The sequence below is a fragment of the Glycine soja genome, chromosome 17, assembly GCF_004193775.1.
Source record: "Glycine soja cultivar W05 chromosome 17, ASM419377v2, whole genome shotgun sequence".
Taxonomy (NCBI): domain Eukaryota; kingdom Viridiplantae; phylum Streptophyta; class Magnoliopsida; order Fabales; family Fabaceae; genus Glycine; species Glycine soja.
Genome location: NC_041018.1, coordinates 11,357,303 through 11,375,064, shown reverse-complemented (window position 1 = coordinate 11,375,064; position 17,762 = coordinate 11,357,303). Strand labels below are relative to the sequence as shown.

At 28.5% G+C, this 17,762-nt stretch overlaps 3 protein-coding genes across 3 annotated transcripts; all 3 read right to left on the bottom strand.

Annotated features, from left to right (window-relative positions):
* LOC114393779 (14 kDa proline-rich protein DC2.15-like) lies at nucleotides 1–17,451 on the bottom strand. The gene is made up of 2 exons (XM_028355219.1): nucleotides 17,374–17,451; nucleotides 1–742 (listed from the first exon to the last, which is right to left on the bottom strand). The coding sequence occupies exon 2, from the start codon at nucleotides 740–742 to the stop codon at nucleotides 329–331; it is 414 nt and encodes a 137-aa protein (XP_028211020.1). The 5' UTR covers nucleotides 17,374–17,451; the 3' UTR covers nucleotides 1–328.
* LOC114393778 (14 kDa proline-rich protein DC2.15-like) lies at nucleotides 5,437–6,663 on the bottom strand. Its single transcript, XM_028355218.1, has one exon. It carries the CDS (start codon nucleotides 6,559–6,561, stop codon nucleotides 6,145–6,147), a length of 417 nt encoding a protein of 138 aa, XP_028211019.1. The 5' UTR covers nucleotides 6,562–6,663; the 3' UTR covers nucleotides 5,437–6,144.
* Nucleotides 16,671–17,451, bottom strand: LOC114393780 (14 kDa proline-rich protein DC2.15-like). Its single transcript, XM_028355220.1, has one exon. The coding sequence runs from the start codon at nucleotides 17,371–17,373 to the stop codon at nucleotides 16,963–16,965; it is 411 nt and encodes a 136-aa protein (XP_028211021.1). The 5' UTR covers nucleotides 17,374–17,451; the 3' UTR covers nucleotides 16,671–16,962.
* Nucleotides 17,452–17,762: the final 311 nt, after the last annotated feature.

The window sequence follows — 17,762 nt, the reverse complement described above, 5'->3', positions numbered from 1 at the left end:
TATTAAGAAGGATTCTTTGTACGCAATACATAATCATTTCTCAATCAAATTAAATAAATAACACACTAGTTCATCATCTTTTTGGTTCCCTAGCGATTTACATAAGCCAGCATCAGGAACTTTATTTATCGCAACACTAACAATACAAATAAAAAAAACCACTAAAAAGGAAGGAATAGCGATCGGAAGTTAATCCCCCCCATGCACGTACAATTAGAACCACACTCTGATCAATAGAATTTGAAGAAGAAAAAATGGAAAGCCACAACTAGAGCAAACCCGAAGCAAAAGAAGATTTAAGATGATATGTTATACTTATAGTATAAGCTTAGTAGGCACATTGGAAATCACGTGGGGCTTTCCTTGAGCAAACATTGAGAAGCAAGCTGAGTGAGATCGGAAGGTTGAGGTTGATGCCCAAAATGTTTGCTTTGAGAGCAGTGCAAAGGCACACTGCAGCCTCAAGGTCAACGAGACCATCGAGAAGGGAGCAACAAGGGGTAACTGGTGGTTGACCCAAAGTGGCGTTCACCAAGTTTAGCACATTGGCGCATACACCTAGTTTGAGTGCGTCACGGGGGCACGAGCCACTTGGGCTGGGGTTAGGGTTAGGGTTGGGGTTGGGCCTTGGCTTTGGGTTTGGACCAGGGCATGGTGTATAACCGCATGCAGAGACAAGTGAGAAGAAAACGAGGTTGAGTGTGAGGAAAAGGGCAAGGGAGGAACAAGTTTTTGAAGCCATCTGGGGTATTATGTTTATTCTTCTAATTCTCTGGCAAATTCTAATAAATATTACTAGTTAAGTGCTAGAGCTTAGGAGAAGAGTGTTTGTGAGGATGTGGATTGTGGTTTATATAGTGCTCATGATGTTTTGAAGGTGGAAGGGGGTTATGATGAGGAGTCAATTAAAAAAATAGCAAGTAGTTTGTGTATTATATATGTACGATATAGGTAAAATGTAAAACTTAAATTAAAAGACATTTAAAAAATTGATTTAATCAATGATAGATTAGTTTTATTAATAATGAAAAATATAAATAAGTACTATTATTATTGCCTATAAAAGGAACATATGAATGTATATATGTATGAGAGTATTTTTCTCTTAAAAATAAATTAAACCTAGATATTGTATATATTATAAAAATGGTTGGAGTAATTTTTCAATCAAAATGAAAATTTTATTTTAATAATCAGTATTTTTTATAACTAAAATTAAGAATAATTATATAGATAAATGCTAATTTTGATTAAGAATAACTCCGTAACAACTTAAAATACAGTATTTGATTTTTGACAATAAAAAATTAAACACTTGAATATATTTCATAATAAATAAATAAATATTTAATTAATGGAACGTGAACCTGAGAATTTGTAGCTGGCAGGAAAATTAAGTCCTTAAATTAGGTTTTTAATGCTCGTGACTTGTTGATGTAGGGACTGGCATCAATCGGTGGATCTGGGGAGCAAAGTTATGCACCCGTTGGGCAACTTGATTCCATGACCGTAAGATCTAAGATCCTTGGAGTCCCCAGAATTATGCAATTACTAACTTTTGCATGTGGAATAGCGGGTCCCATATAAGTATCACTAATTGTGGCTGTAAATTCACCACAACTTCTCTACAAAGTACAAACCCTTGCCAGATTTTTTTATTTTTTTATTATAGTGTGAGTAGTAAATAATTTCTATTGAAAGCTGTTTGAGATTAATACTTCTGTTTTAATATGATTTATTTTATATTAAATTAACAATCATAGTTTAAATTCTATATCACTTATAATTAAAAGAGATAAGTCACTTATACAAACGTATAAATCTTTTTTAGATATTTTTTTAAATTTTGTGTTAAAAAAATTCATGGTAATTTTTACTACAAGATAATTTTAGTGAGAAATATATATTTATTTTGCTAATAATTATTAATCTTTTGTTAAGAAATATGAGTGACTCACTTTTCCTATATAGAATCTCTCATCTTATTTTTTTTTCTTTCATCTACAAAGTTTAATTTAAATTTCAAATTTTACTAAAGAAATTTGAGATAAGTTTCACTTGCATGAATACCACGGTGATTGTTTTATAATAATTTAGTAAATTTAATTTAATTTTCTGTATCTTGTTAAAAAAAATCATTATTCAAACTACTCTTCACGCTAATTGTTAAAAAACATTATTTTAATAGAATTTTTTTTAATTGAAAATATTTTTTATTTTTAAAAGTCATGCAATTGATATAACGAGAATTAAAGAGGTTATTGAAATAAAATAAAAATGTTTTGGAGAATGTTTTTTTAAAATTAGTTAAAATTTATTTATATTTGAAATAATTATATGAGGTATTTTTATTTATATTTAAGATTGGAGTGAATAGTAATTTGGTTGGATTATCAGGAAAAAAAGTAATTATGTTGGATTTAAAATTTTAAACAACAAAGTAGGAAGAATTTAATTGTAATGCATTAAGTTTTGAATGATGAGGTCGTTAATTTTTATAATAATTATGTAGAATATTTTTTAAATAGTTAATAGTAAATAAATTGCATTGACATTATATAAAAAAATAAATTTAAATAAAAGTATAATTATTGATAAAAATTAATTAAATTGATAAATTTTATGATTTATTATATATGTATATATAATCAGTATAATTAATTATTAATTTTCAATTTATATACCTTTACTATCATTTAATCTCGTATACCTCTACATGATTGAAAATCCATTTTGGTTTAAATTTGGAACTTCTATCCTCCGATCCTAAAATTATTGATGTATTTAGTCCTTTAATTATATTCAATCCCGTAAATTATCATGTGTCACGTTCTAATTAAATGTTGACTTTATGAATGATGAAAAATGTATTGTTGTTGTCAATGTTCAATCAAAATGTGACACGTGTCAATTATCGTCCAATCAGAATGTAACACGTGACTGTCAACATTTTTTTATAATAACAGTCAACGTCTAAATTAGGATCATGTTTACGGGGTTGAACTTGAAGGACTAAATGCATTACTATATGCATCAATAATTTTAAAAGATACTAAAATCAAAATTAGAGACAACTAAGGAGATTAAAATATAATTTTGGAAAAAAAAAAAAAAAAACAAAACAAAACAGAGATGATGATGTATATCCCGACAGCTTACCCAATCCTTACATTACCACTAGCTATTTGGCTAATAGGCTAACAGCTATTATAAGTTTATTAGATTTTTAATCAGATCCTTACGTTACCACTAGCTATTTGGCTGATAGCAACGATTAATTTATTAATTTGAAGAAAACTAATTTGCTTCTTAAACGTTTTTAAAATTAAAATTAGAAAATTATTTTGATAATCTAGTAATACTTTATAAGTTAAAATAAAAACAAGGAGTTGGTCATTAAAATATAACCTTATATAAAAAACAATACCAAAAAAATAGATGATGTATTATAAGTTTTATTCTTTGAATTAAAGTATAAATACTTAATTTTTTTAACATAAGGTATAAATAAATAAATAATTAATATATTTTATTAAAAAATCAGAATCAAATAATGATTATTAAATCACTTCATTAAACAAAAATAAAACTCTAATAAATAAGTTTTGAATTAGTCTGTTACTCTCTGTATGTATTTTTTTTCTTACGAAAATTAACTATTTAATATAAATAGACTGAAATACTCTTTTGTCTCTATTTTTATTTTATTTATCCAATTTGGCCATTTTATTATAAAAAAAATAATTACCCTTAGTTTTCAAAATTGCATATATGACTATAATAACGTCAGTGGCTTGAACCTGTGAAAGTGGCACATGTCTGTTTTTGTTAACACCAATACAATTGTCAAAGTGGACAAAGTCAGTTCATCTCGTGTTGCTCAAAAAGTGGACTAGCCTATCTTGACTCACTTTTTGCTGAGTCTTTAAAAAGTTAGTTAAATTAGTTTAGGTAACCACCAGTTGATAGATTAAATAGTTTGATCCACCTAAAATTAAAAGGACGAAATGATTTTTTTAAAAAAAAACTTCCTATAATTTTTATTCTATGTTGATTGTTGTAAAAAGGAAAGCAAGAAGAATAACTAAATCAAGAAAAAAGAGTGAGAAAAAAAAAGGACAAACCTAATTATAATTGTTGTGCTATTTCATTTGCGTGACAAGTAAGGAGTGGGTTATTTTTTTAATAGCATCAACATACATGTTTTTTTTATTAGTCAACCTGAATACGGGTTGGGTGGGCCATATTTATGCATAATAATTGAAATGGGCATAAAAAATCAACCCAACCCGGCTCAAACTAGTGAGTTCTTACCCATTTTGTTGGTTCTACATTTTTATCAACTAGATGAAAATTACAACATAGACATGATTTTGAAAATTAACTAAATTGAAGTCTTTATCAATAAAGAAATCAAATTACACCAATTAAATAAATAAATAAATAAGCGATTAGAACAATATTTTAGCCATATAAATATTATAAATGTACATGGATTTTTTTAATATATAAAATAAAGTATACAATAACTAATCATATGTTTGGCTAACATATGTGATTTTGGTTTGAGTGAAATTGGATTTAAATTTCTTAAAGTTTTAAGTTGAAATTTTGTAATTGAAAATAAAGATTATTATGTGTAATTAATAAAATAAATGAATAATTTGCACGAACATTATGGTGATTCAAAAGTATATCATTTGTTTGTATAATTTATTATATTGTCACTATATCCAGGAAAAGTAATTTGAATGTCTATGATTTTTTCTTCCAATATTGATCTCTTAGATTTAGGGGAAATGGTTCAACAATTTAATAATAATATGATGGACTCTTGTGTTCCCAACTTTTTCAACAAATACTTGATTAGTAATATGTCTTCCCGTAATATACATTTTCAACAATTAAATACTTTATTCTTTTACAGGAAAAACAATTTATTAAGAGACAGAGTGCTCTAACAGGCTACAAGATGTAAACAAATTAGATAAAAGAATATTATACTTAATTTATTGCTGAATGTCCTCGATCTAATCTTTATAAAAATCTAAAACACTACTAGATAAGTCGAAAGATACACCTTGAAATACAATTTCATTATGCATGATTTAAATAGATCATACCCTGCATGGTAAAAAAAGGTAGCGAATCGTATGCAGCTATTTCCTCCTTAGTAAAGAACTAAATTGGATATAATTAGCAGAGATATTATTAAGCAATAGCCCTGAAAAACCAACTCATAACTTCCCAATTTTGTTTGTTACCGAGCAAGATATGAAAGTTCAATTGATACACTTTAATTAGTAGTATGCCGAATAATTTACTTAATTGATTAGTTGGTGATTTCGTTCACCAAAAAAGACAAAAGGAAAAGGCAGAACGAAATAAATTAAGAAGGATTATTCTTTTTATATAAGCCAAATAAGATTTATATAATAGAGGGTATAATATAAGGGAACCAAACCCTTTTACATCATATATAAACCACTACACTGCAAAATCCCACAACATACATATAATCTGCTCCTGCATATTATGTATGCAGCAATCATAATCTGCTCCTGCTCCTAAACTATTGACGCAGCACATAAAACCCCACAGCATATATCAAGCAAGATAATTTGTTCAGTCCCTGCATACATAATCTGCTCCTATTACATCAGTGACCCCCCACTCATAAACGTACCCAACATATTTATTTTTCCAAACGATTATTTGTGATATAATGACCATTTCTCAATCAAATATAAATAACACACCAGTTCATTATCTTTGGTTCCCTTGCGATTTACATAAGCATGCATCAGGAACTTATTTATTAATTTATTGCAACACTCTAACCATACAATATTTAGAAAACACTAAAAGGAAGGAATAAGGAGAAGTTAACCCTCCATGCACGTACAAGATTCACACACTGATCAATATAAAGGAAAGTCACAACTATACCAAACACGAAGCAAAAGTACGTAGATAGGATGATTAATTAACGTGTTTGATTTCACGTTTCAGACGTAATTTTTCACATTTTAGATGTGGAAAAGCAAATAGTTATAGCTTTTCATATCTCAGACGTGATTTCTCCATCCTCAACGAGTTTCCAAACACGTTAGATATATATGATATGTTGTGTATAGGCCATGATTAGGCACATTGAAAATCGCGTGGGACTTGCCTTGAGCAAACATTGAGAAGCAAGCTGAGTGAGATAGGAAGGTTGAGGTTGATGCCCAAAACATTTGCTTTGAGGGCAGTGCAAAGGCACACTGCAGCCTCAAGGTCAACGAGCCCATCGAGAAGGGTGCAGCAAGGGGTAACTGGTGGTTGACCCAAAGTCACGTTCAACAACCCTTTTAGCACGTTGGCACATACACCTAGCTTGAGTGCGTCACGGGGGCACGATGCACCAGAAGGACTAGGGTTAGGGTTGGGCTTTGGCTTGGGCTTTGGCTTTGGCTTTGGACTAGGGCATGAATAACTACCGCATGCAGAGACAAGTGAAAAGAAGAGGAGGTTGAGTGTGAGGAAAAGAGCAAGGGATGAACATGTTTTGGAGGCCATCTTAAACTGTTTGTGGTTGGCGTATCTTTATATTCCTAATCACTAGCAAATGCTAATATTGTTAGTTAACTGCTAGAGCTTAAAAGAAGAGTGTAAGTGAAGATGGGAGTAATTTGGTGTGGATGGGGGGTTTATATAGTGCTCATGGTGTTTGGAAGTGTCAATGAGAATATGATGACGACTCTATTAAAATATTAGCAAGTAGTTGGTGTATTATGTACGTATATAGGTAAAATATACAAACTTAAATTAATCGACAATTCAATTATTAAGTACTGAGTTAGATAGCTTCAGTTGTCTTATTTTATTTTATTTTACTAGCAACCCAAACTAGTGTGTTTTTTTTTTTTTTCAGTTTGGATCAATTTAGCTATGTCTCGTAAAAATTGACTTATAAATTGGTTGGAAGTTTATAAGCTATAAAGTTATAAGTTTATAAGCTAGCTAATTAAGAAAGTATTTAATAAAATTATCTAATAAATATCAAATAATATATTAATATTTTTAATATTTGAATTTTATTTTTAATAATTAATCATCTTGAAAAGTAGGATATATTTTTGCCTTAACAAATTAAATCAATAAAATAAAAAATAATGCAAAGGATCAAAATAGGTAATTATAAAATAAAAAAAATAGTAAATAATTATAAAATTGAAATAATTTTAAAAAAATCTAATATTAAAGAATGATGTAACAATGACAATTGAGGGATTGATTATTATGTTTGTTGTAAGCATGTAAGAACATTAAATTAAATACGAGAATTTGTCCGGACAATAAAGAAAATAAGAAAGTTTTTAAATTGAATAAAAAGATAAAACTAAATTTTAAATAAAAAATAAGCATAAAATTGAGAAGAAAAAAAAAAGACAATAGCTTATAAGTCTCACCAAACATAAAATTTGGGTTACTATCCGAGATATCCAAATGGAACAATATCATGCTAGATCAACCGAAACTGAATCGAGCCAATTACCCAAACCAAAACATAATTTTTTTTAATTAAAACTTATATATTCAGTACCTCAAAATTAATATTCAACACTTGAATTTTTTTACAAAAAAATAAATAAATAGTATGTTAATGAAATGACCATGAGTGAACATGAGAATTTTAGCTGGCGGGGAAAAACCTTAAATTAGGTATTATATGCTTGTGACTTGTGATGCATGCAGGAACCGCCATCAATCGGTGGATCTGAGAGTACATAAGGTTCTGCATGTGAAATAATGGGTCACTGGGTCCTATTATAAGTATTGCTTATTGTGGTTGGAAATTGACTGCACAGTACACACTCTCCCTTACAGTTCCTTCCGAGATGTGATTAATTTGGTTGTATTTAAACTTTTAATAAATAAAATAGCTAAAATTTGAGGATGATGACTATTCTTCCTGCAGCCTGTTTCGAACAAAGTACGTGTTGGTTGACATCAAATTGAAATGCACTTTTTTATACATATGATTCAAATAAAAAAATTTCCAACCCCTACAAGATATTACACAAGTAGCAAATAATTTGAGCTCTTTAAACATATATTAGTGTTTCAATCCTTAGCTATGCGAATAGAATAATACATGTGTCAAAAAAAGCTTTTCTTTAATTCATATTCTACTTCTTTAAAAGATAGTATATAACTTTCGATGATAAAAATATCTTGTTAAAAATCTCGACTAATTTTGTTTTTTTCCGGGCCGGCCGGGTCATCTTATTCAGGAATTTGTAACATTACCACTTATTAGTTATTGATGTATAATGTTATTTGTGATAAAATTGTTGTAATAACTATTTTAAAAGTCATATGAAAAATAGTTTTAGCTCGTTAATAGTAAAAAAATTATTTTAAAATTGTATATATAAACATTGAATTTAACTAATAAATTATAATTATTAGTAAAAATTAGAATTTATTCTCGTATACGTCTTTAAAAAAAAACTATCTTCTTTTAAATTTGAATAACTTCTAAAAAAAAAGTGTGTATCCCGACAGCCTATCAGATCCCCACATTACCGCTAGCTAATAGGCTAATAGCTATTATTACATTTTCAATCTTATCCTCACACTACCACTAGCTAATTGGCTGATAGCTATTAATTATGAATTTGAAGAAAACTTACTATCTTGTTTCTTAAATGTTTTTTTTACTCCCTAGTCCGAAAATAAGTGTGGTTGTATAATATTTTATACATATAAAAAAGTTAATTAATAAATAAAATAGAGTATAATATTATTAAATAGATAAAAAATAATATTAATATTAGACTAAAAAATTAAAGTGATATTTATTAGAAATAATAAAAAAAAAACAATTAATGTTACATTAAATAATTAAATGTGACACTTATTTTAAAATGAAGGCAATGATTAATAGTTAAATTTTATTTCCATAATCCACGTAATATAAGTTATAATTAATTAAGTTGGAGTTGGTTATCAAAATAAAACCTTGATTAAAAATTAATATAAAAAATACTTTAAGGTACAGTGTTTATAAGTTATATTCTTATAATTAAACTATAAATAGTAAATAGTAGATATTTTGTTCAAAAATAAGAAGTGAATAATGATTATTAGTTATTTAGGTTAGTTAAATTTATAATAAATTTACCTCAATAGTTATTATTTTTTAATATTTTTTGGTTATATATATGTTTATTTAATGAAAAGTATTTCAAAATAATATAAAACCAAAAAAATTATTTTTTCTCAAAGTAAAAAAAAAAAATACGTGTAATAAATTAAAGAAAATATTTTACCGATTGAAAAGGCTTAGAAAGGTAATTTGAAAAAAAATATCAATTTCGTCGTAGTTAATTCTTTTATTTCCCGTAAATAGTGAGACTTTTACCTTTCCTATTGATTAAAAATGATATTTTCAACTATAATCTATGTAATTTGATGGTTTCATATATGTGTATATATATATATATATTTCATATATATATATATATATATATATATATATATATATATATATAATTTGGTTTTTGTTAGTTGTTTCCTTTTTCCCGTTTCTTTCATGATAAGCAATATATTATGTAATTAAACTGGGTACCGTAACCAGAAATAAGGTGGAACCATATGTATAATTTCAATACATATCTTATCTTTTTGTTGTTTTATTCATTTGCGCCTTAAAATTTTAAGGATTGAAAAAGGAACAAAGGGTAAATTAGTGTGTATGTACTTATATTATTTAAATTTATGTTTAAAATATTTTATGAAAATACTAATAAAATTAAGGATAGATGATTCAAATATATAAAATTAAGAAGATAAAATATACATATTTTAAAAAATATATGTGTGTGTGTGTTTTCCAAAAAAGCGAAGGGTTGGAAGTGCATCCTCTCGTTGATACGTGGATCAGTCGTCACTGCACGACGAAAGTATTAAGTTAAAAAAAAAACAATTATGTAAATATGATCAATTTTCGACAGGAAGCATGCAACTAGGAGCTTATAATAGCTAGAAGCCTAACAAGCAAAGGCCCATAAGCCAATGAAGAACGTTGTACTACGTTTTTTTTCATTTTAAAAAGAGTTTCGTTTAGACATTCCTTTGTGAACAAGTCCGCAATTATTGACTTAATCTGTGATGTCCAATTAATATCAAAATCAAATCTAAGTTTTCCACGCGTTTTTGGCTCGTGAAATCTTCATAATTTGGGGGTGGGGCGTGAAGTCACATTAACCAATTTTATATTACACGATTGTCAAAAACAAAAACAAAATATTATGCAAAGTTTTCAAATTATTAGCCTTAGCAAATGTTAATAGTATTTAATTAGAATATACTTATATTTTGCTTTAAAAATATACTTATATTTGTTTTATCACACAATTATAAATTTTTGTGTACAGTAAAATTGTTAGCTTTAATTTACAATAATTATTTTAAAAATTATATCTAATGTAATAATTATTTTAAAAATTATAACAAATTAACAGTGTAATAATTTTCATTAACAAAATATATATGAAAAAATATCAAACTCTAAAACTTTTTAAACATAATTAGACTTTTATTTCCATTCTAAAAGAGTTTAACTTTAATAATCTCCCCATTTCAAAAGAGACTACTTGGTACCAGTAGTTAGATGTGAATACGGTTCTACCAAATAATGGAATACAACATTTTTTTAAATCGAATTTAGGATTGGCAAATGGAAAGAAATGCATAGAGTGCTGGAAGATTTTGTGGCTTTGCATCATATGGTGTATTTGGTTACATAGAAACCGAATATGATGCAAAGTTAGAAGTTGTGGCTTAAAACTAGGCTAGTTTGTATGTCATTATACGAGTGGTGGACAAATCATATTCTTATATGCCACGACCAAGATTAGTATTCAATCAAATCCAACAAAGAGATCAAGCCAAATGATACATTTTTAAAAACAAATGTGTTACTTATTAGCCATAAAGGCCAAGCCATAGAGTGCCAAGTTAAGCATATGGCAAAATCGTCTTATCCTTTCGACTTTTACCAAATCCAATGTTTATGAAAATGACCATTAATGCCTTAACGGAAAACAATATGAAAACCAAGTCACGGGTAAAAATATCATTAAACTATACAAGACTAATTGCAATTAAAAAAAATACTAAATTCTTTACACATGAAATGCAATTAATATGTATTACATCAAATTATATTAATATAATTTAATATTTTATTATTCTATAATTTGATAAAAATTGTAATTTTTACCTATTTGATCATTAAATTATATTTATATATTATCAATATATATTATATGTGTTAAATTTTATCAAAATTAAACAATAAAAAAATAATCAAATGATTTATAATTTAGTATATTTTAATTTTTTTATTACATCAATTTTAATTTATATAAATAATAAGATAATAAATAATTTTATATTAATATAAAATTTTATATATTTAATCTATCTGAAATGAATTTTTAATCAAATAACGAGTTTTAACAAAAATATTAATTAATTGAAAGTTATTAAATGAGATAATGGTTAATCAAAACTATATTGATATTTGATCTCTTTATATATATATATATATATATAATAGAAGCATTAATAACGAGGTCATTTGCAAGCGCTTGTGTTTGGTTTTCTTTTTATAAATAACAGACTAGTTCATCAACTTTTGTACATTGCGATTTACACAAGCAACCATCGAGAGCTTCTATATATAATATATATCGCGTCACTCTTACCAGATAACTACAAAAACACTGAAAGGAAGGAATAACGAGAAGCTAACCCTCCATGCACGTACAAGAACCACACATGGAATTTGAAAAAAAAAAAGAAAGGAAAGTCACAACTGGAAAACACAAAGCAAAAGTAGGTACGATGATATATATGATATGTTGGGTAATTAGGCACAATGGAAATCACATGGGACTTGCCTTGAGCAAGCATTGAGAAGTGAGCTGAGTGAGATGGAAAGGTTGAGGTTGATGCCCAAAATATTTGCTCTAAGGACAGTGCAGCCTCAAGGTCAATGAGACCGTTGAGGAGGGAACAAGAAGATATAACCGGTGGTTGACACCTGAGGGATTGGGATTGGAGTCTATATAATCATTAGAAAGTTGTTCGTGTATTATGTATATATATATATATATATATAACTTGATTATTTCATGAATATAAAAAAATATAAGTATTTTTCTGGTAAAATATATTAGTATTGAAAACTTTTAATTTTAAAAATAAAAATTGATTTAAGTGTGGAAATTTTTTTATTTGTAATTTGTAAATATCTAATTAGTTTAATATTAACTAAATCAATTTAAGTATTGACTAAAAATCTAAAAGGGGGATTTCATTTATGTTTGGTAAATTAAGTAACTTCGTTATTTAATAAATTCTTATTAGAAAAGACTTTATTTATATGATTTTATATGAAGTTTATTAAAGTAAGTTAAAGCAATTTATTTTGATAAGAGTTTAATTCAAATACCGTCAACGTAATTTTTTGAAGTTGTTAAACAATTGGAAATCAGTATAGAAATGATTTTTAAATTAATTGTTATAAAATTTAACAATTTTACCATATATATATATATATATATATATATATATATATATATATATGAGAATATAGATGTTAGTGTAAAAAAAAACTATATTACCAACACATTGTATACAAATTCTTTTGATAAACAAATTGTTTCTGAAGCTTATTAAAATAAATTAATTTAATATTTGACAAAATTATTTAAAAGATGTATGCTCTGACCTCAAGTTTACTTCTCCAGTTCTCCCTCTGCTTGTTATTATAAAATCTAAATTAGCAGTTGTATTTAGTCTTTTTCATAAAACTCAATTCATAATATCTCTTATATTATTTTTTTTGCACAGAAATACTTTTAATTGTGATTTTTTTTAGTTCAATAAATAGTTTAGTAAATGAAATAAATACATTAGTATTGTATGAGGCTTTTTGAAAGTCTAACTTTGTCTTATACAAATAACATTTTGAGAACCTTACTTTGACTATTCTTATGCATAGTCAATAAATCAATTAATGATGAGATATATTATAGGAATTAAAACTAATAATAATACTTGAAAACAAATTGACTTATTTTTTTTTAGACTACATGTATTTTTTGATTGAATACAATTTTGTTTGAGTACAATATGATCATTATAAACAAAACAAAAAAGCTTTTCTTCCTAATATTAAGAATAATTTTTTTAAAAATACTATAAAATTTGAGAGAAAATTGGAGTATGTTTAAAAATTCGATGCAAAATAATTTTAAAACAAAAATAATTGTGTCAAAGGATTAAGATTGTTATTTTTACTTTTGATATTATAATGGGACCCGCTATTCCACATGCTAAAGTTAGCGTTTGAATAATTCTTGGGATTCCACAATCTTAATTACAGTGAAATCGAATCGTTCAATGTAAGTAACTTTGATAGCTCTTAGATCCACAGATTGAAGGCAGTCCCCACGTCAAGACCAAGACCTAACTTGTGTTCACGGCTTCACGCATTATGATCATTTCATTAGCAAAGATTCAAGTATTCCCCCTCTACACGAAATCTCATAAGACATGCTTCTTTTAGTTAAGATTTAATTTTGTCCTTAAAATGTTCCGGTCCTTCAACAGATTTAAATAAGAAAAGTATTTAGTATAAACAATCCTTGACATAAACTCTTAAGTCACCTGTGACTTTTTGACACATATTAATACTATATCATGATGACTACTCTAATACTCAACTGAAACTATTTTTTTCTTTTTATTTTTATAAGACTCAATTAACTAACCCATTAGAATAAGAAAAATTAGTTATTTTAGTTAATAACATTAAGTATATGTTAGGTTTGTAGTTAAAATTGTTGTGACATACATTTCAATGTAGATCTAATGAATAAAAGTAAAATAAAAACTCACCTATTGAAATGATAGACAATTTAAATGCTAGAATGGGGGAATGAAAAATTAATTATTCAATCGATTAATCAATTATTGTACTAACATTTTTTCACAATAACAACAACAAAAATTAAACTTCAAATCTTTATGAAATTGTCTCCATCCTCTTACCCTTAGGATTAGGCATGACAACGGACGGGTCAGGATTGGTTTTTGCTTATCCCACCCTAACTCTCCATTTCTCCCTGCCCCTGCCCCTGAAACCCGACAGGACTGTAGATTTACTCTCATCCTTACCCTTGACAAGGTCGGGTTTCCCCCGCCCCGACATGTTTATAAAATCCTATAAAAAATACAGTTTTGAATAGAAACCACAATATATTTTTAGACCATGCATGACAACGTAAAATTCAATTTAATAGTAACATAAAATCCAATCCAATAGTTTCGTTTTAGTGTGTTATATATATGTAGGGATATTTTTGTAAATTAATTATTGATGGGACGAGTTCAGGGGCAGGTTTAGGTTGGGTATTAATAATCTCATCTCCGACCTCGAACTCGACTTTGGTTGTCAGGAAAAACCTAAACCTGACCTTGACTCTGATCAACTCGAATTTTTCCAGTCAAAATCGGGATGGGTCCGGGGCGTGCCCTGCGGGTTCGGGTTCCATTGTCATGCCTAGGTTTTGTTCGTTTGAGGGGGAAGAGACAAAAAAAAATAAACATTAAAATGAGATAAAATTCATATTTTTACACTTTAATTTAAAACTTTCATCTTAATTCACTTTATTTTCATTTCTTTTCACTAGATCAAATGGACCCTTGGACATACCGTAATTAGTTTGCCTTGTTGAAGCAATGTCGTTGTAGTTTTTCCTAAGAATAGTGATATTTGCACACTCAAGTATTTTAAACATCTCATTAAGATTCTTCTTTTTGTTTCTATCTCTCTCTCTTGTTTGTCACATCAAATACCTATTATACATCTATTATTTTTCTATATTCCTTCTCTCTCTCTCTAGGTGTAGAGTAGCATATTTAAGAGATATTTTTCTTTTGTGTATTGGGACATCTTGACGAGTAGTATTAAAGATGGGTTAAAAAAAATCTTGTAGTAATAATAGGCGTGGTTCTTGTATTATTAGTCTTTGTTTTTTGTTTCTATATTATATTAAGCAGGGATATTTTTGACACTTTTACTTGTGTTTCATTCATTTATATCTTTACACAAGAATTCAATGAGTGTTCTTGCAAGATTTATAATCGTTGACTTTGTTAAGAATTCAATATGTGTGTTTCAAGTACCTTCAAGTTTTCAATCTTGATAGTACTCTGCAAACTCACTTAGTGCATACTTCACTCTAGCTTGTGACTTGAGGGATTGTGTATTGTGCCACACCTCGGTCAACCCGAACTCTACAAACCCACTTTGTGCATACTCCACTTGTGGCTTAAGGGGTTGTGTACCAAAGCCACTTCGTGCATATATACTCCACTCGTGGCTTGAAGGACTACGCATTGGGCCACACCTCATTCGTCCCGAGGTAAATCACTCACAATAGAAAGACCTACACTTGACCTACATCGATGTGTAAGAGCCCACAATCTACGGGATTTTGATGCAATCGCAACTCACACCAACCGATGAATATCCCGATTAATCAGAACATCCCTTCTAAAGGCTAAAGTATATAGGAGGGTTAGGAGGAAGACATAGGCCTCTCCATACACTTGAACTGGGGGACTGATCTAGATTAGGAACCAAGCTAAGGACTTCAGAAGGCTTGTAAAGAACAGTAATTAGTATTTCATTGGATTTAGAATATTAAATTTGAATTATTTATGTCTTATTTAATAAGATTCTTTCTAAAATATATTCATTTAATAAGATTATCTTTTTTATATATTTGATATAAAGTTCCAATAGTTTAGAAAAAATATTTATTTTTTAATTAGGAATTAATGATACAATTTAATAAAGTTTGTTAATTTTTTTAATAAATATAAAATGTCTTTTTTGCTTATAACTAAGATTGGAGGAAATATGATTTTTTACATGCTCTTTTGGAACATGGAATAAGGTAGAGCATTGTAAGTGATAGAGTCACCAATTGTGGATTGAATTTTAATTAACCTTCCCCATAGTATATTTAACATGGATATTTTTCCACTTCTTGAAGGTCGAAGGACACATGAATGCCAAAACTTCAAGATTTACAGAGTCAATGATCAGATCTATCTATTTAATTAAAATAATTAAAAATAATAATTTTAAAAGAAAAAATATTTGAATTAATTAGGGACTAAATTATATATATATATATATATATATATATATATATATATATATATATATAACAATTTCATTACCACATATAGTAAATTGATGACTAAGTAACTTAATAACTATTGGTCCAAATATGAAATTTTCCAAAACCTCTAAAAGTGTTACTGTGGTACCATAGAATTTAATATGTATCTTGGTTTAAATAGCTAATTATTCTTAGCTTTTTTTTTAAATGAAATAATAGTGCATGCACGTGGAGTGCTTTGTACAATCGTCACGGGCTCAGTGTTGTGCATGCTTACTTTCATTTTTATTCTTTTCTTGAATTAGTTTTCCTCTAGTTGCGCATTGGACACAAGTTAGAAAGCAATGTAATTTTGCTGATCAGCTGATGCTCTCATTCACCGAAAAGACAAAACAAAATGGCAGCAATAAATATTAAAATGTATTTGTAACATTAACCATTTATCTGCCATATAAATAACACTATCATTTTTTTATTCCTTTTGCTTTACATAAGAAATTAAGCATTGGGAATTTATTTAATGTGACACTTTGCCTGATAAAGCAATCAATAAAGCGGCAGAATATAACGAGAATTTACCCATCCATGCACTGATGCACGAACAAGAATCACACCATGATAAATGGAATTTCAAAAAAAAAAAAAAAACAACGGAAAACCACAACTAGGAATAAGCACGTAGCAACTTGCTCATGGGCCATGATTAGGCACATTGGAAATCACGTGGAGCTTTCCTTGAGCAAACATTGAGAAGCAAGCTGAGGGAGATTGGAAGGTTGAGGTTGATGCCCAAAATGTTTGCTTTGAGGGCAGTGCAAAGGCACACTGCAGCTTCAAGGTCAACGAGACCATCGAGAAGGGTGCAGCAAGGGGTAACTGGTGGTTGACCCAAAGTGGCGTTCACCAAGTTTAGCACATTGGCACATACACCTAGTTTGAGTGCGTCACGGGGGCACGAGCCACTTGGGCTGGGGTTAGGGTTAGGGTTGGGGTTGGGCCTTGGCTTTGGGTTTGGACCAGGGCATGGTGTATAACCGCATGCAGAGACAAGTGAGAAGAAAACGAGGTTGAGTGTGAGGAAAAGGGCAAGGGAGGAACAAGTTTTTGAAGCCATCTTAAACTCTAATAGCTAGGTATAATGTTTCTTATTTTCTTCAACTAATGTTTCTTAACTACTAGAGCTTAAGAGAAGAGTGTTTGTAGGGATGGGAGTTATTTGAAGTGAATGGTGGTTTATATAGTGTTTTGGAAAGCCAAGTGGGGTGAATTGTTTTAGAACAAAAAAATGTTAAACGGGTTTGGGAGAGGAGTAATGAACTCAAATATTTAATTAATTTAATGAAGCAACTATGGACGTTATTGAATGAGTTTTAGCTGGCGAATAAAATCGATGAAATAGGATTTGGATGATTTGTGTGGTGATGTGGGGACTCCCATCAATTTGTGGATCCGTAGAAAAGTTATGCACCTACCTACGACTCGATAGCACCGGAAGTTCATTAC

Bases quoted from the DNA above. Each gene is read 5' to 3' on its own strand.
- LOC114393780 (XM_028355220.1), bottom strand. From the start codon at position 17,373: ATGGCTTCAAAAACTTGTTCCTCCCTTGCCCTTTTCCTCACACTCAAC.
- LOC114393778 (XM_028355218.1), bottom strand. From the start codon at position 6,561: ATGGCCTCCAAAACATGTTCATCCCTTGCTCTTTTCCTCACACTCAAC.
- LOC114393779 (XM_028355219.1), bottom strand. From the start codon at position 742: ATGGCTTCAAAAACTTGTTCCTCCCTTGCCCTTTTCCTCACACTCAAC.